General features: G+C 51.2%; 1 protein-coding gene and 1 long non-coding RNA gene across 2 annotated transcripts in view; one reads left to right on the top strand and one right to left on the bottom strand.

Moving 5' to 3' along the window:
* Positions 1-19,971, top strand: part of CAPN9 (calpain 9) — a 40,416-nt gene extending 20,445 nt beyond the window's left edge. Inside the window, exons 8-20 of the mRNA XM_032313469.1 lie at positions 562-639; positions 1,999-2,159; positions 3,149-3,306; positions 3,481-3,689; positions 5,397-5,433; positions 6,466-6,546; positions 8,211-8,268; positions 9,819-9,883; positions 10,362-10,430; positions 10,686-10,764; positions 12,420-12,536; positions 15,166-15,230; positions 18,025-19,971. Of these exons, the coding sequence (XP_032169360.1) occupies positions 562-639; positions 1,999-2,159; positions 3,149-3,306; positions 3,481-3,689; positions 5,397-5,433; positions 6,466-6,546; positions 8,211-8,268; positions 9,819-9,883; positions 10,362-10,430; positions 10,686-10,764; positions 12,420-12,536; positions 15,166-15,230; positions 18,025-18,051 (1,204 nt within the window). The 3' untranslated portion in view covers positions 18,052-19,971. The remainder of the gene's footprint in view (positions 1-561; positions 640-1,998; positions 2,160-3,148; positions 3,307-3,480; positions 3,690-5,396; positions 5,434-6,465; positions 6,547-8,210; positions 8,269-9,818; positions 9,884-10,361; positions 10,431-10,685; positions 10,765-12,419; positions 12,537-15,165; positions 15,231-18,024) is intronic.
* LOC116573386 lies at positions 12,793-20,913 on the bottom strand. The gene is made up of 4 exons (XR_004278769.1): positions 20,765-20,913; positions 15,459-15,602; positions 15,045-15,095; positions 12,793-13,170 (listed from the first exon to the last, which is right to left on the bottom strand). It is a non-coding gene; the product is annotated as an uncharacterized LOC116573386 (long non-coding RNA).
* Between the last annotated feature and the right edge of the window lie 891 nt (positions 20,914-21,804).

A 21,804-nucleotide genomic window follows, 5' to 3' on the forward strand; every position in this document is an offset into this window, starting at 1 on the left:
AAGCTCTGTAGGGCGTGGACGAGGCAGCCATGTCGGCTGGGTACCACGTGCTGGTTACTCAGCAGGAACCACTCGGAGGCGGCTGTGCGGATCACAGAGACACAGTGACCTTGGAGGTTTCCTAGCAAGCTCACCAACAGAAAGCGTTTAGTCTGTGAAATGTCAAGTCCAAGCAAACATAAGATTTCTTACTGCTTTTTGAAACGTCACTTACAAATGAAGAGGAGAGATCAGGAGGTGCTCCGGGGCACAGGTCATCCCTGTTCTGGGTTCCAGTTGGACGTTTCTGCTGTTTTGCTGGTGTTCTATGTCCTGGGATGGTCCTATGATAATCCCCTACGGAGGGGCTTCTCAGGACCCCGAGGACTTCTTACCATGGGCTTTCTTGGATGTGCACTTTCCCGCCAGCCTCTAGATCCCTGGGGGCATTTCCAGGGCCCAGGGAGTAGGCACTAACCAGAATTGGTCCCCACACAGCCACCACGCTGGCTCCTCGGGAGGGACGCCCCGGCCCCCTCCAAGGTCAATATCCTTTCCACCGACTTTGCTTACTCCTCCTAGTTCCTCTGAGTGGCGTTCCGTGGGCCCAGCTGAGCAACAGCGCCTGTGTCACACGGCTCTGGACGACGGGGAGTTCTGGTACGGTGCTCGTCTCTGTTCTTCTTGCTGTATGAGCTACACAACGGGTATGAGCGCAGTCCCCGAGAGCCCTTGGCTCGCTTGCTTGCCTTCTGTCTGTCTTTGTTCCATTTCTTAGGGTAAATCAAACCCATTTGTCTCAAGCCCCTTGTGCTCATCCGTGTTGGCAGAGAATTTGATAGAAACGTGGGGCTGAGCCTGTGTCTCCAGCCCAGCATCCCTCCTCCGAACTGTCCCTCATCCAAGTTTTCATGGTGTATTTGAAGACAGACAGGCTGTCCTGCTTCTCCCAGGGGCTGCCCCTTTGCCCAGCTTGATGACAAGGGACCCCGATGGCAGTGACCTTGAGAGCATCCAAAAATAGAGACCTAAGTGGGCAGGAAACATTCCTAATCTGGACTTTCTGTGGGGTGGAATAGCTTTGCTTACCTGGGAGTTTTTAGTGGGCCTTCGTCTCTAGAAGCTTCTTTTGATCTTATTTCTTCCTGAGGGGTCCAGAAAAGAGTTGGTGCTTCTAACCCTGTAGGACCACACAGTTCTGATGTCCAGCTTTCTTCCCTGAGGAGCAAACCAGTCAATTTTGAACGGAGCTCACTTTTTTCTTAAAGGCCTTATTAAACACAGCAAGCAAAAACCAGCAGATACTAATAATCTAGCTTTTTCCCTCCTCTTCCCCTCGAGCATAGCCTCTGTCTTCCATATTTTTACAGTTTTAACCAACAGATTGTCATTTGTAATGTGGATATCTATTTTCCAGCTCTAACATTTCCTTGAAGCCTGTCCAAGTGCTAAGCTGGCGTGACCTAGTTTAGAATTCCATCACGGTGGCCTCCCGATTCAAGGCACTGAGGACTTAGGGTAACACCAACTGCTGTAATAAGTAGACTCAGGATGTATGAAAACACAAATGCAATAGAGTTTATCGCTCACTCATTGTACCAGTCCAACAGGACATCCCTGTTCTGTGGGTGGATCTCTTCGTGCTGATTCAGGGACCCAAGCTCCTTCCTCAGTATGGCTTCACCATCCTCCGGGGTCCCCTGGCCATCTGCAGAAAGTCAGCAGAAGTGGAGAGACAGGAAAGATTGGAGGAGACGCCCCACCCCGCTCCCTAAGAGCCTTGACCCGCACATCACCGCTCACATCCCACTCTAGCTGCAGGGGGCGGGGATGCAGTCCCTGAACCCAGGTTCTCCTTAGCTTTGCTTGTGTCTTTTCTGTCTGCCCACACCTGAGTTCTCCCCGTCCTTGAGGATGGGCACGGGGACTCACTACTGGTTGGTTAGATGATTAAGCGAATGAATGGATCACGATGTCACCATCGCCTTCTATGCCTGGTGTCTTTCTGCCTTGTTGCAGGATGGCATTTAGGGACTTCAAGACCCACTTTGACAAAGTGGAGATCTGCAACCTCACCCCTGATGCCCTGGAAGAGAACGCGCTCCACAAGTGGGAGGTGACGGTCCATCAAGGAAGCTGGGTGCGGGGCTCCACCGCCGGCGGCTGCCGCAATTTCCTGGGTTGGTAGTCTGCCTGTCACGCTCTCTGTCATCGCCAAGTGTCCAGTCCAGCCTGGCAGACGTCAGCAGGCCAGCACCTGGACCTTAGAGAAAGCCTGAGTGCGGAGTTAGCAGAATATCTGGGATGGCCAGTGAGGGCTACAGAGACGTAGCAGAAAGTCGAATCAGATTGTTTAGGGGAAAAACTTGTTTGGCCTCTTATATTATTTCCCATGACAAGTAATAAAAAACACAACTCATGCTAGTTTAACAATAAAAAGGATTTTTTTCCTTGCATGGCTGAAAAATTCAGAGGAGAAGCAGGATGGGCTTCAGGCATACTTCCATCAAGCCATTGGTCTGGGATTCTCTGCTCTGCCCTCTCTCTGAGGACTTCTTCCTCAGTCCAGATTTCTCTATAGTCACAGAAGGGCTGCCAGCACCATCCAAGGCTTGTTGAGCCCTCACTTGTGCACAGAGTCAGCCAACGAAAGTCCTCAACTTGGGGTCAATCCCTCTAACTGGGAATTCCTTGAGCCCATACTGCCTGGGAAATGCTGCAGGCTGGTTGGCTTTGTTCCAACTCTCTGCAGCAAGAGAGACTAGGATGAGCCAATCAGCGTTCACCGTTGGAGCAGGGCCTGGGGTGGGCTCTCCTCATGTTGCACAAACCCAGGGGCACAGTCCTCTCCTCTGAAATACCACATGAGAGAAATAAGATGGAGCAAACCCAGAGGAATGTCTTTAAAAAGCTGCATGGGAAACGGCTCGAGAGAGGGTAGAGATGAAAGGGAAGCACTTGGCCTTCTCACTGGGGTCACAGGAAGTAGCGCGTGAGGGTCATCAGAAGAGGGAGAGAAGAAATGAATGACTTTCTTGGGTTTGGGAAGATGTGGTGGGGCTGGATGGAGTGTGTGTGAGTGTGTGTGTGTGCGCGCACGTGCGTGTTTGTGCTTGTCTTTTGTGCTTTTTTTGAGGAAGATGAAATAATCACTTCTTTCAAATGGCAGATACCTTCTGGACCAATCCACAGATAAAACTGTCCCTGACCGAGAAAGACGAGGGGCAGGAGGACTGCACTTTCCTCATAGCCCTGATGCAGAAAGATCGAAGGAAACTCAAGAGGTTTGGAGCCGATATGCTGACCATTGGCTACGCCATTTACCAGGTGGGTAGGAAACAAGCCGCTCTTCAGAGCCCCACCCCGGGTGCTGGATCCTCAGCATCTCCTTGTCCACATGCCCGACTCAATGGCCAGTTCCCCAACTGTGTCCAAGTAGCCAAGACCAGCGGTCCTCCTCATAGAACCAACCCCTCCCAACACTCTTCGTGCCGGTTGCAGAGCCCCGGGAGAGACGAGCACCTGAACAAGGACTTCTTCAGGTACCACGCTTCCCAGGCCAGAAGCAAAACGTTCATCAACCTGAGAGAAGTCTCTGACCGCTTCAAGCTGCCCCCGGGGGAGTACATCCTGATTCCCAGCACTTTTGAGCCCCATCAGGAAGCCGATTTCTGCCTGAGGATCTTTTCGGAGAAGAAAGCCGTCACCCAGTGAGTAACAGGCTCGAGAATTCCTCTTCAGTTAGTGGCTCAGTCCCGGGGAAGTCACAGACGACCGTTGGAGCCATGACCCCTTTCTTCCCTTCCCCACAATCCACCTGAGAAAGCAGGCTGGAGGGTCTCCCGACCCATTTGCAAAAGCAGGATAATTTCCATTTTAGTTCTGCTCCTTCCATCCCTCGAGCAAGCCTCTGAGAGGTTGCTCTCCCCAAGCCCTCCCAGAACCACGCTCCCCCGGCGATGAGTATCACAGAGTGACGCTTGGGTGAGGCCTCCACTTTCCAGACCCTATTCTCAAGAACCGTCTGGAGTGGGACCCACATTGAGAAGTGCTAGACTCATTTTTGAATACAGTGAAGGGGGTGACTGTTACCGGTTTCCAGAATGACCCATTCTTTCAGCTTCAGTTTAAATAAATGTTGCCAAATTGTCTGGGGTTGGTCTCAGCCCATGGACAGCGATGCCATCAGCTAGGAACACCTGACGGCACTCACCCGGGCAGGTGGGCAGGTACTGCCCGGGGTGGGCCCCCAGAGACGTTTCCCGAACCAGAGCCAATGCTGAGGCCAGATTGACCCTTGTGGGTCTTTTTATGATTGCAAGACACAACTTAACAACCCAAGGAACTCTGAAAAGACAAGATTTATTATATACAGGTCCTGGAGAGCACATGGCAAACCTGCCCCCGCCCCCATGATATCCTGAGTAGAGAGAGAGAGTGCACAGGCCTGGGGTTGTGCCTTTATTGGGGTCAGGGGTAGGGGCCTAGGGTTTCAAAACAGGTTCACTCTTGGTAAACTTCAAACATAAAAGCAGGAATTAAAGTGCTTGAAGGAAAAGCAAGGAGCGGGCCAAATGGTCTACCAGAGCTTTCTAAAAAAAGAGAGAACTTCGTGGGTGAGGTGCCTGGGCTTTATGTCTAGCTGTGAAGCTGGCAATGTGTTTATTGTAGATGGATATCTTTGAAACGGATGCCTGAACTGTCAAAAACTTAATGCCAGATGCTTACTTTACCATCAAAAAAGCTAATTGTCAAGGGCTTATACTGCACAAGTTGGCCTTCTGCTTAGTATACCCGACTTTCTGCCACCTCCCCCTTTGCAGTGTCTTAGCAAAATTATTTTGTGTTGGACACGTCTATGAAAAGTTTCCCATTATTCCTTTTGCCATCGGTTGCTCTGTGGCAGAGGGAGAAAATGGTTCAAGATACAAGCATCCCCTCCTTTTCCCAAAAGAGACATTCTAGAGATGACCGAGAAGGGCCCCGTTGGCTAATGACGCCTTTGAGCCAGATGAAGCCCCAGCTAGGGACCGCCCTAAGATACGGAGATGGAGCCCGCTGTGAGTTCGTAGCCTCCAGCTCTATCTTTTGTTCGGTGGGATAGGATTGGGTTGGTGGCAGGCCTTGAGAATAAGCCCAGTTGTCCAGTCTGGTTAGAGTTCCCAAGCTGATTACAAAAGGTGTGGTTCCTTCTTCTCCACTAAATAGAAGCAATTAAAGATCTTCCTTTAATTTTTGAAAATTCTGCTGGAGAGTTTTCTCCAGTCTCCTTCCAGATACTGGTACAAGCTGAGGATGAATTTCCCAGGATCTGTTCACACAAAAGCGCCCACACGAGAGGCGTGCAGACTGGCAGCTCTTGTGGGCGGCAAGAACGAGAGAGGAAGTTAATCTACAATGTGTTTTCTGCCCCCCAGGGACATGGATGGGGATGTGGCCATTGACCTTCCGGAGGTAAGCCTTCGCACGGTACTCTGGAGGGTGGGAGTCAGTGACAGTCCCGAAAGTTCCCTTCGATCACAGTGTCGTTCAGGGCTTTGAAGTTCAGGGAATGGTTTATCTGCGATCGAGTGAGTACCTTGATTCCAGTCTCATGGAGGACAAGCCTTGTACCTTCTAAGTCTCTCATGTCCTACCAGGACCGGGCATGGGAACGAGGTACGTGCTCTGAAGAAAGCTCCGTTTGGAGCGATGTTTCTCTGGACTACCGACTCACTCTGTACCCTGAGAAGTGGCTGTCGCTTCCGCAGGGCATGAGATGTCTTTAAAATGCCTTCAGTCTAAGAAAAATAACCCAGAAGAAAATGAGCATGGCTAGGAGATTCTCTTGCAGAGGCCTTGGAGGAACACGTGACTTCCTCCCTACCATATGTGTGTTGTGCGGGGCTGTAGGGGAGGGTTTTATACTTGTTCAGGGGCTGTAAGACTTTGAAGACGTGCTGAGCTATAACTGGGACAGTCTGATGCTTCCCAAGTCAGTATTGATCGGCCCAAGACAAAACTAAAACACCCAATGCATTTGCTGAGCTCTTTCCATGCACTGGGCTCAGGGCTGCCTGCTAGTGAGAGACTCCTGTCCTCGAAGATTTCACCACCTGTCAAGACAGATGGTTCAGCAAGTAATTACAGTCGAGAGTGGTGAGGGGTCTGTGAGAGAGGGCACAGGGAGCCACGACCACCCCTGCTGGGACCCCAGCTCTGTCAGGACCCCAGCCTCCCTTAGCGCTCTTGTCTGCAAAAGTCCCCTTGATCGGTCCTTCCACATTCTCCCTCTAAAGAGCCTTCCCCAGGGATCTGACGGCCGTTCCTAATGCTCCAGGCAGCGGCCCCTTCTGTTTCCTCCCCACAGCAGTGAGATCCCAGGCTCTCCCAAGGGACCACAAGGCCTCCAGGGCACGCCTTTTTCTTGCGATTTCTTTGGGATAGCAAACGCCACAAGTCCTTTCTGTGGCTGCTCCAATGCAAGTTCCTCTGGTTGCTTTCCAGCCTCTGAAGCCGACTCCAGCTGGCCAGGAGACAGAGGAGGAACTGCAGTTCCGGGCCCTGTTTGAACAAGTTGCTGGTGAGGTAGGGCCGGCTGCGGGCTACACTTGGCCTTGACCCCCTGTGGAGCTGAGGGGCCTGGTTTCCTCCACAGCAGTTACCAGAGGCCTGGTGGAGCTGGAGCCAACGGGAGGCCAGGCCTGATCATCTGGGAGGGCCCAAAGACCACCTCCCCCATCAGACTGGGCTGCCACCTTCGGTGGGACAGTGGCCCCCCAAAGGAGCTCAGCCTGGCCTGGGGCTTTCTGTGGAAGGCTAGGGGGAGCCTTGAAGAGGAGCTTCATTGCACTCAGCCCATAAACCACTGCCTTTCGAATGTTCTCTCTGCTCGGGTGGAAGTTGGGGTTGCTCAGGGATGTCACCACGAAATTACAAATGTGACCTTTGTCGGGTACCATCGGCAGCCCGGCCAGGTTTGGCAGTTTAGGCCAGGACCAGCCCCTGGGGAAGGCGGGATCCGTCCCTCGCCTCTGGCTCTCTGGCCCCTACCCCATTCTTGTCCCCTCAGTTGTCAGCTTGTTTTGGGGGGTCCCGGCCTCTCTTGGGGGCCCTGGGTGTCTCTCGCCTAAGGCTCCATTCTCCTAGAAACTGTCTCACCTGTGCTCCCTCATAGCCATTAATAAAACGAGCTTGTTTGACCATTTCCTGGAGGGGCTATACCGACTACATTCGCTTCCTTGTCCTGCCGGGGCCCATAACATGATTCAACTCTGAATCATAACAGAGTTGTGTTTGTGGGTGGGGAGCAGCAGGATTTCAGGCCGTGTAAGAAGCAGGAGGGCAGGGAGACTTGGGGACGGTTGTCTGGGTGGAGAGAAATGGGGACCTGGTTGGTTCTGTGTAAGCCGCAGCAGGCCAGACGGCCACAGGGCAGGCGGAGCGGTGCTGGGGAAGGGCTGGTGGCGGAGGGGAGGGGGCGCACATCAGCCATTTCTCTTCCAGAGCCGACCACCCCAAACCCCATTCCCCAGGCCTCAGGCGCTCCAGGCAGGCCCATATGAAATAATTTCACAGGTGACTATTCTGCACCAGTAGCTCAAAATTCTGGACCAAAGGAGCCTTAAGTTCACGCTGCAGCTCAGTCACACACGTAACATTTGCTGCAGCATCCTGGAAAATGCAGATCCTCTTGCCTGGAGGTCTGGGGCAGGACCTGAAACTCCACATTTCTGACAAGCTTCTAAGGGACGTGGGTGCTGAGCTCTCGTGGGCTTAGCAGATGGCCCCAAATCAGTGGCTCTGAATTCACCCTAGAGGTTTTGAAAATAACCCACGGGACAGCCTCCCAGTCTTCTGGATTGAAATGGTCCTTGGAGGGAGCCCCAGCATGGGGTGAGCCCCCAGTGTGGGCATTGTTCATACTCTGCAGGAGCTCTGCTGTGCAGGGGCTTGGGGACCCAGACGCAAAGGTCCTCCAACAGAAGTGCCACATGGGGGGCTTTGCCGGGTTGGGGGGGATGCCTGTGTCACCTGGCCCAACTTTTCCATCCTTTCTGCATGGGGCACGGGTGTCCCTGAGAAGTTAGGCAGGTTGCAGTCTTGAGGGACCAGAACAGGGGCTCGCAGCAGGGTCCCTGAGGGCCAGTGACATGTGACACTGTGGCTTGAGCCAGATCAAGCTCAGGACTGGAAGCAAGTGACAAAGAAGGCGCTAAGGGCCATCAAAGCAGTCATCTCTCCTCCCACAGGACATGGAGGTAACCGCAGAGGAACTCAAATACGTCTTAAATGCTGTGCTTCAGAAGAGTAAGTGCTCATCCCCCCACCCATTGGGGACCCCAGGGCTCCTCTGGAGGGGACGCATGACCTGTGACCTCGTGCTGCCTCTCCTCTAGCTCCCCCTGCTCTCCAGGGCTGACTCTAGGAAGACTTGCCAAATAGCTTTCATTGCTTATTTCCTGATTACAGAAATGATGCCAGTTACGGCAGAAAATTCCGTAAACGTGCAAAAAAGCCTAAAGACAAAGACGAAAGCCTCCAGTGACTGAACCACCCATAGATAAACCCCGTTAAGATGTGCGTGTGTGTCTCCGCCTATGTGTGTGTGCATCGTGTGTTGTCGTGTGTGTCTCTCAGTGTGTGTACATCTACACACAAGGAATTGTCATCCAATTATACAGTTTTATTTGTTAACGTAACAGCTTTAACATAGAATTCTCATGCTGAACAATCCACCCACCACGTTTCTTGGTGTGCGGGTTGCAGGTTACATGCCGCAACAGTCAGACCCCCACCTCCCCCAGCCCCCGAAACCACTGATCTACTTCCTGTCTCTATAGACTCACTTATTCTGGACTTTGCATATAAAAAGGATCACGCGCGGCGCCTGGGTGGCTCAGTCCTTAAGTGTCTTCCAGCGGCTCAGGTCATGATCCCAGGGTCCTAGGATCGAGTCCCACATCAGGCTCTTTGCTCAGGGGGGAGCCTGCGTCTCTCTCTGCCTTGCCTGCCACTCTGCCTGCTTGTGCTCTCCGTCTCTCTTTCTGACAAATAAAGTCTTTAAAAAAAAAAAAAAGATTTATCCTCATTGTAGTATTTGCAAAGACTTCTTCCATCCTTTCTATGGCTGGATAGCATTTCCCTGTAGGAATATACCAGGTTTCATTCCCCCATTCCTCACAGAGGGCCGTGAGGGTTATTACCACTCTCTGGCTCTCGTGACGAATATTGCTGTGAACGTCGGTGAACGAGTCATTCGTGTGGACGTTTCTCCTGGACATATATCTCAGACAGCTGCTGCCTTACAGGGTAACTCTGTACTTTCTGTTTTAAGGAACCCTCCAACCATTTTCCAAAGTGGCTCTTACGAACGGCGTGCGAGTGTTCAAACTTCTTCAGTAACTTCAGTCCTGCCTTTTAAACTGACTTTTTCTGAGCATTTCCCCCGTCATTACATGCTTCCAAAACGCCGCTCTTAAGCACCGTGTAACAATCCATCCTACACACATCACCTTTTCTGCTCTGACCCTTCCGTTGGTCATTTATGTCCTTTCTAAATTTTTGCCATTACACACAACCAAACGATAAAGGTCTTAATTTGTAATTCTTTGCTTGGGATTTTTAAAACTGGGATAAATGAATGGAAAGATCTTCCCGTTTTTTATATTGTGCAGTTTTGTCCCCCCCCCACCCCCACCCAAAGGCCATGTCAGGTTCTGCTGTCACCAGCAGCTGGAGAGTGAGTACGTGTCCGCCTCCCCAGCACCGGATCTGACCCCTCTCTTGCACTCCCAGCAGCCCGGGTAAGTTAATCTTATCACGTGTCCAGTGAATTCTGCTTTCATGTGTGATTTCAGAAAAGGACCTCCAGTTCAAGAAGCTCAGTCTGATGTCCTGTAAAAACATCATCTCTCTAATGGATGTATCCTTCCAAATCCGTGGGCTGTGTTTTCCCGTCGTGCAGACCCTTCTAGAATGCGGCACCCTTAGCCAGTGGGATAGTCTCCTCGGAGAATACGCAAAGACCGGCGGCACCTAGAACTGGAACAGAATCAGGAGGCACAGACCGTCCAGTAGGGGGACTGCTTTTGAAGGCACTTGGGGGTCTGGCTGCCACTTTGGGGTCCCCGCTAAGGGGATGATTAGGGAATGTTTTCATTGCGCTTTCTCGAACCTGGTGGTGCGATGCCCATCTCACGCCTCCCCATCTCACCCCTGCCATTTCCCCTCTTCAGAGAAGCATGGTTTCCTAATTAAGCTACCTCCCTAGGAGCCCTGATTCTGTGTCACGGGCCCCCCGGGCCAGCCGGTTGCCCCTCCATCGCTGAAGTCCCACGAGGCACCTTGGGTCCAAACCCTAATCGTCTTCCTTCCTTTCTTCCTTAACGCTCTCGACACAGACCAGCGGCAACGGGAAGCTAGAGTTCGGGGAGTTCACAGTGTTCTGGGACAAGCTGAAGAAGTGGACAGTAGGTGACCCTGCCGGGCACGACCTCTGGGGATTGAGCCAGCCTGGAGCAGGAGGGGTTTTCCGTGGCCAAGGGAGAGGGTCGGAGGGAAGGAAGCGTGATGGAATTCCCAGGTCCCTTCTGCTTCCAGCGCTTCCAGAAGGATCCATGCTTGCCCCTAGAATGAAAGTGAAAGCAAGAGGTCGAGGAGTCTCTCCTCGTGGGCAGGCCATGGTGCCCTCCCTCTGGTTCTCAATGCCTTTGTCCTCCCTGTAGAACCTTTTCCTCCAGTTCGACGCTGACAAGTCAGGCACCATGTCCTCCTACGAGCTGCGCATGGCCCTGAAAGCCGCAGGTAAAGCAGAGCCTGGAAGGTCAGGTGTGGGCTGCCCGTGGCCGGGGACTGTCTATGGACAGCCCCTTGCTTCTCATGCCCTAGGAGGTGGCCGGTCTTAAACCCGAGGTTGCGCTTCTTGAGGGCACAGCTCTGCGAGTGCCAGAGCCAGGCGTCAGGCTCAGGACCCACTCGCTCACGCCCAGGCCCGTGTTTTGAGTCGCTTTGCAATATTGGCAGGAATCTTTAAAATGGATCTACTGAGGGTGAACTTAGCGTGACCCTCCTCTCCGACCTCTGGCCAAGTTTTCTGGCCGAGCTGAGGTCATGTGAGCCTTTGGTGGCAGGCCACACGTGGTGCCCCCAGACCTCTAATTGCTACTTTCAGATGGTGATGGCTGGGAATGATCATGGACGAGGCAGGGCGTGCCGGGTCCCCAGACTGAGGGACAGGGAGGAGTTCCTGGAGTTCCTCTGCCATGGGCAGCTCTGTCCCTGGCTTTGTCCCCAGACTCCAAACCAGGCAGTTCAGTCACAGTTCACATCAGCTCTGCACACGAAGGACAGGACACAGAAAATGCCACGGATGAGGAGGGTCTTAGAAGAAGATCAGACCCTGCTGACCCTGTTTCTAGGGGAGAAGGACAGGGCAGAGAGGAGAGGTGTGCCCGAGTCTTTCCGGGACTGATGTGGGGGCAGGAGGACGCCCCCCCCCTCCCCTCCTCCAGCCCCGTGGGGAGCAAATGTCAGCATCTGGGGCATGGCCAGCAACCGACAGTACGGGAAGCTCCAGAAACCTCTCTCGATGTCTGACTGGCCTTCTCCTCTGTCTGGGATCGGGACTGAGGAGCAGGGAAGACCGGGTAGATTTCCAAGCAGTATATTGAACATTCTCTGGAAATCGAGCATGTAGACTGAAGTCCGGGGCGGCGGGGAGGTCCGTGGGGAGTCCCTGGGATGTGGGTTAGATACTGAAGCATTAAATGTTGGATCTAAAGTGACTTTACCTCCCTCAAGCCCTTGTTCCACCAATAAGGACACGAATCCCAGAGAAGTGAAACAGGCGCCCCTGGCTCAGCCCTGGCGTTGCTCACACAAGGAGCCCCTGCCCCAGGGCGTCACTCACTGGGGGCTTTAGCATCCCTTCTAGAAACATGATTCCTAGAGCCCTCGGCACCTTTGGGTTTAAGTGTCCTCCTGGGGCGTCTGGGTGGCTCAATGGGTTAAAGCCTCTGCCTTCAGCTCAGGTCATGATCTCAGGGTCCTGGGATCAAGCCCCACATCGGGCTCTCTGCTCCATGGGGAGCCTGCTTCCTCCTCTCTCTCTGCCTGCCTCTCTGCCTACTTGTGATCTCTGTCTGTCAAATAAATAAATAAAATCTTTAAAAAAATAAAATGCTCTCCAGAAATGGAGGCGGGAAGGGTGATGGGAGTGGGGCTCAGACACCATCCAGCGTTAAGTTTCCCCCAAGTGAAAAGTCGGCAAGATATAACGGGTAAGTGAATGTCAAAACCAGGAGCGTGACCTCAGGAGCCCACCGGCAATCCCCCTGGCAGAGATGTGCAAGGTCACGCTGCATCTAGGCTGAGGACAAGGAGCCCACCTGCTGGCGGGGTGCGCCCCGAAGGTGCCCCTGTCGGGGCCCAGGCGACACATCTCCTCCCCTCCCCCACAGGCTTCCAGCTGAACCATCACCTCTTGCAGTTGATCGTCCTGAGGTACGCGGACGAGGGCCTCCAGCTCGACTTCGACGACTTCCTCAACTGCCTGGTCCGGCTGGACAACGCGAGCCGTGAGTGGCTGGGGGGCTGGGCCTCCTGGGACCCGGTGGGCGAGGGGTGGGGGGAGTGTCCCTGGGGTGGTGGGTACAGCCAGCCAGGCAAAAATCCTGGCGACAACAATTTTTGTCCTGTGATCTCAGTGGTTAGCTGAGGGGTGGGGTGCGGGAGTCTTCTTGGCAGGACCATCCTTAAGAATCTTCTAGTCTTACTGCCTCTGCGGAGGGCCACATCACTTGCCCTTAGAGTCATTCTCCATGTGTACACCCTCTGTGTCCTTGCGGGAGGATGGGGCGGGGGGTGGTGCTCCAGCCCCCCAAAGGTCCCATTAGGGGTCAAACCCATTTCCTCTCTGTCGCCCGCCCTCCACCCCCCCTCTGTGTTTTGTAAGCTCTATGTCCTGACCTGGTTTTTCCCAAACAAGACGTGTTACCTCAGGAAGAAAGAGAGAGATTTTGGGTAGGAGGCCCTTAGACTTTGCAATCTATGGTCACAGTGTCACCAAGCTGAGGCTGAATCCAGGGGCCTAGAACCCAGCACCAGGGTGGCCACCATGACTGGGGGCGAGGGAGAGAAATGCATCGGTGTCCAGGGCCCTGCACCCCTGAGGACACCCATGCTTGATTTAACACTTCAGTGTCACCATCACTGAAAATGATTAAAAAATGATCATTAAGTGATTAAAATGATGTAAAATGATTAAAATTATTAAATGATTAAAAGTGATCATTAAAAAGTGATCTCCATCATTTTTCTCAAGGGGTCCCACATTTCCCATTTGCACTGGGTCCCATGAATTACGGACCCATCCTGCTTGGCATTTTCTAAAGGATGTTTGCTAGGTGGCCTCAGGGCACTTGCTAACCCAAATCAGGGGCTGGGATCCCCGTGTCTAGGGTGCCAAAGCTCCCTCTGCTTCTGTGACACTTAGAGCCCATGGGATCACCTGCGGAAGCCTGTCCCCACCCAGCTCTAACCCCCCGGAAAGCCGCACTTAGTGGACAAATAAGGCTTATGTGTGGGCTGATCATGATGGCACGAGGGAGACAAGCCGGTGCTGGAGGGCCTTGCACACCAAGCCAGCAGGATGGCCTTTCTCTAGGTGGTTACCACTACCACTACCACTACCACTAGCTGCTAAGAGGTGCATTTTAGAAAGGCCCCCCGAAAGGCAGATACTTACTAGAATTACAAGGTGGACAAAATGGACCCCAAGAGAATGATATTTGGTAACTTATCATCTCTCAGCTGTCCCAGTCCTTCCTAAATGCCCTCAGCCCAGTCCTTCCAAGCTGGGGGTTCTCAGCTTGTTCTCACAAAATCAAGGAATATTAGGGAGAACGCACTTTGGGCTTCACACCCACCTTCTCTGGGATCCTCTAGTTAGATCCACCGCCTGGAGAACTTTTTTAAAATACCGAGGCTAAGCCTTCACCCCAGGAGTAGTCAAACGTTTTATTCTCAGAATTTTTAATCTTAAGTATAAGGAATACCAGTCAGTCCCCATGGGCCCCACACCAATGTTCCCAAACTTCGCCACACATTACAACCCCCGCACTCCTGGCAGGTTTAGAAAATTTCGATGACCTGGGCTGCACAGGAAGCCAATTAATTAGACTCCAGGGGGTGGAACACAGCATGGTTCCTTGTAACCTGCCTCCCCCAGATGGTTCTAGAGCCTTACACCAGTCTCAACAATGATCATCCTGCTAATCTTTCATACGTACACTTTTTTTTCTAACATACAAATTTTTTTTCAAATTATTTGATAACAGAGCTCAGAAATTCAGTCCTTCCCTCTGTAAATACCTCTAATGGGCAGGCTTGTCTTCAGCACAGCCCTCCTGCCATCTGTACCCCCAACACACTTCTCAGGGAGCCCTCAGTGTCATCTAAGAACTGACGCGAGCTGAACTTCCCAGGTCATCTCTCCATGTTTGCTTGCTTGTCTCGGGATCTACTCACTTCCCCTGGCTGTTGGGTTCTGTCTCTTTTGTTTTATGACAGTTCCCTCCCCCTTTTTGTTCTATTTTTCAAGCTCCTGGGAGACTCTTAGGGGAAGCCAGACTCGGCCGGCTTGGCCACTTTGACCAAATGGGGAGACCGAGGCCCAGAGAGGAAAGTAGCTTTCAGGTTATTCCAGGCGTTAGCTGTGATGTCCAGCTGGGCCAGCTCTCCGACCTCCCCCTGCTCCTCCTATGTGTGCGGGAGCCTACGGTACTCACCTTCTCATTAGGGACTCATAGAGACTGAAGGGCTTAGCTTCACATACATGTGCTTTTCCTCCGGGGGAAGGCCCGTGGATCACAAGGCATCTGTAGCTCCCCCAAAAGTTAGCATAAGCGTGATGTTTGGGGCCCAGGAGCCAGCTGACTGACACGTTGGAGAAGACAGCACATGTTGCCCTATACTAAGGCCACCAGCTCTGCCCTCCCAGGAATTCAAGAGCCCCCATCGTGCAACAGAAATCCCCGTGTAGCCGGCCTGAGTCTGGCCTGCCATTCTAGAAGATCCCTGCTTACCACCAGATGGAGCAGCTCCTCCACGGGCTGCCCTGCAGGGCCCCAAGGTCACTAGGAAAGAAGGAAACCTATCGAAGGAACTGTCCCCACAATGATGCTTTTCTCGTGTCTCTCCCATCAGGGGTGTTCCAGGCTCTCAGTACAACGAACGAGGACAAGGAGTTCATTTGTCTCAACATAAACGAGGTAGGATCCAGCGGGGGCCAGTCAGAGCCCCGCCCTATAAATATTTCCTGAATGCCTGTGAAGGTCACACTTGACCTTGGCGGGTAGTAACAACAATGAAACTGCTAATATTTTTAGATACTAGTCGGTTAGCAGCCAATGCAATTGTTACAATGGTCCTGTGAGCTAAGAATGAACAGAACCTCCATTTGGCAGAAGTGGAAACTGAGGCATAAAACGATTAATCACCTGGAACAGAGTGAGCAAGCAAACCCTGCGTTCTTCTTCTCTTCCTCTGCCATCCGGGTTCCTCAGCCTGCCTGCCTTCTAGCTTCCGATTTGCTCACTCCCCTTGCTCATGTTGTCCTGTAGGTCTCGTGATTCTTAAAAACCCTGAGAAAGACACAACTTTTACCAGTTACAGGGCTATCGACAACAAAAATGATGGAGGGAAGAGCACGGATCAGAGTTTCAGAGGCTTGAAAGAGGCATCCTAGGGCTGGACCATCTTCTCTGCCTACCCAGAGTGTGGTCCGCTGACCAGCGGCGTGGGCATCAGCTAGGCGAGCTGTTAGAAATGCAGCGTGCCACATAGTGATTACAGTCCACAAGACTGCGACAAACTTCAGAGCTTCCAAGAGACTACATCTTAATTGTTCTAGCCATGAAAACAGAAATGATAATCATGTGACCTGAAAGAAATGTTAGCTAATCGCATTGCAACATATAAATGTATCAAGTCAACACATTATACACATTTACACAGTGTTCTGTCAGTTATATGTCAATAAATACAATAAAAAATCACACAAACAAGAAATGCAGAATACCAAGCCCCACCCCAAACCTGCTGAGCCAGATTTCGTTTTAGGAGGATCCCCAGCGATTCCTACACAGACTAAAGTCGGAGAACACTGCTTAGATATTCTTCTGCCCAAAGGCAGGGAGGAGACTATGGACCACCTCCCTTCACCAGTTACTGTGATTTCTGTTGCCCATTTCCCCCCTTTCTCTCCCTGTGTCTTCCTGTTCAGCTCTGTCTTCCCTTGGACCCCACAGTAGCAACTCGAGTCTCCGTCACATCTCTGAGCCCTTCTCCCACCCGCACTCTTCAACATCCGCACTGCAGACACTGGCTCATTTCCAAGCCCAGTAGCAATTTTGGATTTGGGTTCCGCTTTATTGACTATCAAGACAAAGCAGTGGGTGACAGTGTGTATCAAATGGGATAGAACTTCCCCTCTGCGCTTTGATTTTGTTCAATTCAGCTGCTCTGTGCCTCAGTTTCCCCATCTGCAGAGAAATCGAGGCCTTACTCTTACACCAAAAATTTGGTTTCTAAAAATATCATATAATTTATTGTGTCGGATCATTTCCAATGTTCTCATGTGTGTATCTCAGATCCCTGGACATACTGTAGTTTCCTTAAGGACAGAAACTGGGCATTTTCCTTTTCTAGTATTTTCTCTACACTTCAGTGCACACTATACACTCAATAAATTAACTCCTCTGACAGACAACCATATAGAACACCTGGGGGGTTCCAAAGAAAGGTGTGCATACTCAAGCTGGCCCCTTCTGAAAATAAGAGGGACCTCCAGACCCAGATGTCTCAATGACGTCAACATTTGGCCACGATTAAGCATGAAGAAAGGACCGTGACCACCTATCCAGAGTGCAGGGGCAGAGCAGGCAGGTTTGGTAGTCAACACCCTCTGGCCAAAGGCTTCAAAGGATCAGAAGCATGGAGGAAGCTTTCCATTGCCTCAGAGTCAAGGTGTCACTTCCAAACCAAGCATCCACAGGCGCGGGGGCTGGGACAGGCTCTCTCTACTCTCCACCCTCCCCTCAACAGACCCAAGTCATGTGCTGTGTGCTTTCCTGCCCCAGCCCATAGTTGTCCATCTCCAAGACAACAGGAAAAATCTTTGAGCCTTCTCCCTCTCTCTCCCTTCAAGCCTGTCATCCTCAACTCTGACCGCACGATAGGATCATCTGGGGAGATTTCAAAACCCCAGTGGCCTGGCTGTGACCCAGACCAATCAAGTCCAAATCTCTGTGGTAGGACCCAAACAGTGGTATTTTTTAAAATTCCCAAGGAGTGCAGCTTGTGGCCAAGTTCAAGAGGCCCCTCCCATCCATCCGTTAGCAATCGGATCCTTGCCCCTCCTACAGTTGTATTTGCCTAAAGAGCTTATGGGTCTTCCTGCACCCAGCGGCCTTCCCTGACCCTGGCCTTGGCATACACTGTGTCTAGGAAGGGGGGCACAGAGGAGAGAAGAAACCATCCCACAGAATCGTGTTGTCCCATGACTAGGTTGTGATAAGAAAGCAGGAGGCAGGGTGTCCTCAGGATAGAGAAGGAACCACATGCGACTTCACTAGTTCACTTGTAAAGAGCCCTGGGTGCTAAGCCTCTTCCTGATGGAACCCCTCTGCCCTCCCCATGAGGGGACCCCTCGACAAAGAGAAAAGGCGTTTCTTATCACCCTGCTTTGGGAGCCTCAGGAAGGCTCTCTTCTTTGCCAGAGAGAAAGCACATTTCTCTCTCTCTCTCTCTCTCTCTCTCTCGCTCCCTCTCTCTCTCTCACCATCTGCTCTTGACTTGAGCTAACTCAGAAAGATCTCAGGACCTCTGGAAAACTGAAAGCGCTGGGAAATCTTTTTTTAAAAATATTTCGTGGGGAAGAACGAGTCCATATTCGCAGGCACGACGATCATATGGTGGAGCTACTGTGACATAAACAAACCGGGCTGGTAGGGGAACGGAGGGGGAACCAACTCTCACTTCCTCGCTCTGTCTTCTCGTTCCCAGTTCATCAACTTGACAATGAACATCTGAGGCTTCCCTGGCAAGAATGCAGTCTGTCCAGCTGGGTCTTGACTTTCCAACCGTGAACTTCAGAAGCTTTCTTGGTGTAGAGCTCCCCTCCCATTATCCAACCTTCTCCTCCCCTGCCCCACCATCCTGATCTTGGAAGAATGAAATGGACTCAACTGTAATCTCTGATTTTATGCTACTTCTTTGTACAATCACTGCCCTAAGACGGGCTGATGCCACCCCCTGTGCCTTACACTCAGATTCAGGCGTTGTTAGCAACTTCTCCCCCCCACTCCTTCCCACCTCTTCCCAGTACTGATTATCCAGAGTGTAAGTCAGTGCACAGAACCCTGGCTTCAGTGGAGTGTTGGTCATTATACTCCAACATCCTAGACAGGACAAAGGACAATGTTTTTGTAGATGTGTTGGGGACTGAGATGAGAATAGAAAGGTGTGATGTCATGATTATGCCTTTTCATCCTAGGTGTGTTTCCTTATTGGGGGGATCCCCAGGGAATTCTGGATGCTTACTTGCAAGAATGGAATGTTAACTAAGACAGTCTCTGTCCAATCCAGACATCCTTTGTGTCTAGAGCTTTGGGTCAGAAAAGCCAGGTGCAATGTTCCTCCTTCTCCATAGTTCAGATTCAGGTCAGATTCAGGATTGCATTCCTGTCTACCATGATGGGGAAGAGCAGAGCGGAGAAGCCTTGTTTTAGCTCCCTGGCACTGAATAGGAAATCCCCCCCAAATTGGGATGATGGGAAATAACGTGATATTGCCTTGGTAAATGCTAGGCCTTGTTTTCTTATTTATATACTTGTGGCAGGTGAGGCAGAATGGAGGGGTGTGTGGAGAGAGGAGGGGAGACAATTGTTGGGATGGATCAGGTTAGAAGTGAAACTTCATCAGATCCCTGTCCCCTGGCTGAAGGTGCTAGGGCAACATGATCTCTTCCCACTTCCCTGCGCTTCCCTGAACTCACCCAGCAATAGCAGCATCATGTAATAACAATGTTTCCTAGTTCCTGTCCTTGATACTTGACATCTTGAGGTCTGGCTGACCCCAGAGGGACTGCCCTTCCCAGAGCTAGTCAATTCCCAGAGACAGTGTGCCTTCCACATACAAGCTAACCAATCCAGAGCCCACACCCCAATCACCTCCTCCAGGGGACTGTCACACTCCACACCACTACCCACCTGCCCTAATCACTGCAGGGCCAGGTTCCAGACAACTAGGGACACTTCCCTGGCCCAGAGCTGCTGAAACTATTCAAACTAGGCAGCCCTCAGAGTGCTTACCCTGCCTCACCCATCCCTTCCCACGAAAACCTCAATAAAGACTCTTGCCCACATTTTTCCCGTTGCTCCCTCTGCTTCCTGATCAACCCTGCTGCCTCGCTGTGTGGCCCTGCATGACATGCCCTTCCCCCTCCTTTGGGATTGGTGAATATAACAAGTGACCTTTTCAATAGCAGTTGTCTTCTGATCTGTTGGTCTCACCAGATAATAATTTGAAGTTGCAAGAAATGAACAGCTCTACAAATGGTATCTGTAGGTGAATATAAAAGACGATAAATGTTTTTTCTCTTCTAATCTTGTTAAAAGACATAAGATTATACAAAGCAATAATTATAACACTGTATTCTTAGGTTTGTAATGTATGTAGCAATATATAATAATAATAGCACAAAGGAAAGGGAAGAAATTGAGATACATTGAAACAATATTACTATATTTTACTAAAATTAAGCAAGTATTAATCTGAAGTAGACAGTATAAATTAATATGCATATTGCAATCTGTAAAACAACCTCTAAGAAAATGACAAAAATGCAGTAAAGCAACAGAGGAATTGAAATGGTATACTTAGAAAGAGTTGTTTAGCACGAAAGTCGTAAAAGGGGGAACACATTTTCAAAATGAGACACAGAAAACAAAATGGTAGACCTAAATTCAACCACATCAATAATTACATTAAATATAAATGGATAAACACTATAACCAAAAGGCAGTGATTATCAGAATGGATTTAAAAAGCAAGACTCAGTGGCTATTATCTACATGAGACACACTTCACCCAGAAAGACAAAAATAGGTGGAAAATAAAATGATGAAAATGGTATACCATGCCAATGTAGCAATAAGTGAGCCAGAGTGGTTATGTTACTATCAAAAAAGTTAACTTCCAGGGGCACCTGGGTGGCTCAGTGGGTTAAGCCTCTGCCTTTGGCTCAGGTCATGATCCCTGGATCCTGGGATCAAGCCCCGCATCAGGCTCTCTGCTTAGTGGGGAGCCTGCTTCCCCCGCCCCGCCCCGCCGCCTGCCTCTCTGCCTACTTGTGTTCTCTTTCTCTCTGTCAAATAAATAAATAAAATCTTTTAAATAAAAAAGTTAACTTCCAGATAAAAATATCATTAAAGACAAGAAGGATCATTACAGGATGATAAAGGGTAAATACATTAGGAAGATATAACAATTATAAAATGTAATACTACCTAGTAGTAGAGACTCAAAATTTATGGAGCAAAAATGCATAGAATTGAAAGAAATGGTTTAACAGTTAGCTCAGTACCCCACTTCAGTAACTGATAGAGCAGCTAAACAGAAAATCAGCAAGGATGAGATAGGCCAGTGGACCATCATGAGGGGTGGTCACGCCTCCAGCCCTCTTCCCCCCAATAACAGAGATGCCCCACCTCCCCAGTATCTGTCCCCGCAGGGCTGCCCTCACCTCACATCAACTCATCAACTGCAGCCCTGTGGTCACATGTAAAGAGCTTCACCCAACCCAGGGAGTGGAAATCTTTCCCCGTGGATCCTTAGACAAAGCCTTCAGGCTCTACGAGGAGGAAGCCATGGGCCGCAGACACCTTTCTCTGAAATGCCCCAGGCTCTTCTCGGCCCTGCACTCTGCACATCAAGCTGCGCCCTGCGGTGCCAGGGCTTGGAAGAGCACCAGAGCAGGGGCCCCTGTTGGCGGGAGCCCTAGGGTCAGTGGTGCCAGATCTGCTCAGCACTCTGGATCGTTCGTGGCAACAAAGCACCATTCTCCAGAGTGCCAAGACCGCCTGCCAAGTACCAGTGTGGGCTGTGTCGGCAGCACAGCTGCGGATCACTGGAGGCTGGGCTTTCTGCTGAGGTTCACCTGGGGCATTTTCCCAGCCCCCCCGTGCCTTTCTGAAAGGGGGCAAGAGGCTGGGGTCTGAGGGGAGCGGGAGAAAGGCTCTTCCTTGATCCCTGAACAGCACCTCCGGGTGGAAGGACATAGCCCAGGGGTGGAAGGACATAGCCCAGGGGTGGAAGGACATAGCCCAGGGGTGTTCTTGAGGAGATTTATCTGTGCATTCCCAGTCAAACTGCGAGGAGGAAAAGTCTCTCTCTTTCCATAGTCAGACAGCTGAACCGCCTGGAACAAACGCAGGATCACATGATGCAAATGGCATTGGGTTCAGAGCACAGAGACCTAGATTCTAGCCTGTCATTTACCTCCAGTGAGCTGCGGGACTTGAGCCATGTCACTTAACTTCTCTGGGCTGCTTTGCACTGTGCAATTATAGGATTCCCTCTCTAATTCTGGGTCTTTGAAGGCGAGTAGAGTGGGGCTCAGTCCTGGCCCAGTGGGGCAGATGGGGAGACGGGTGGGAGGTAGAAGAGACTGATACCTAATTCCCTGACAAATCTCAGGGTTCTGAGAAGAAGGAGACCGTCCAGAGGAATCTCTCCAGGCCACTAGGACATTCTCTGTCCTCCTCCTTCCTTTCACCATCTCCC

The sequence above is a fragment of the Mustela erminea genome, chromosome 14 (assembly GCF_009829155.1).
Source record: "Mustela erminea isolate mMusErm1 chromosome 14, mMusErm1.Pri, whole genome shotgun sequence".
In the NCBI taxonomy this organism is placed as follows: domain Eukaryota; kingdom Metazoa; phylum Chordata; class Mammalia; order Carnivora; family Mustelidae; genus Mustela; species Mustela erminea.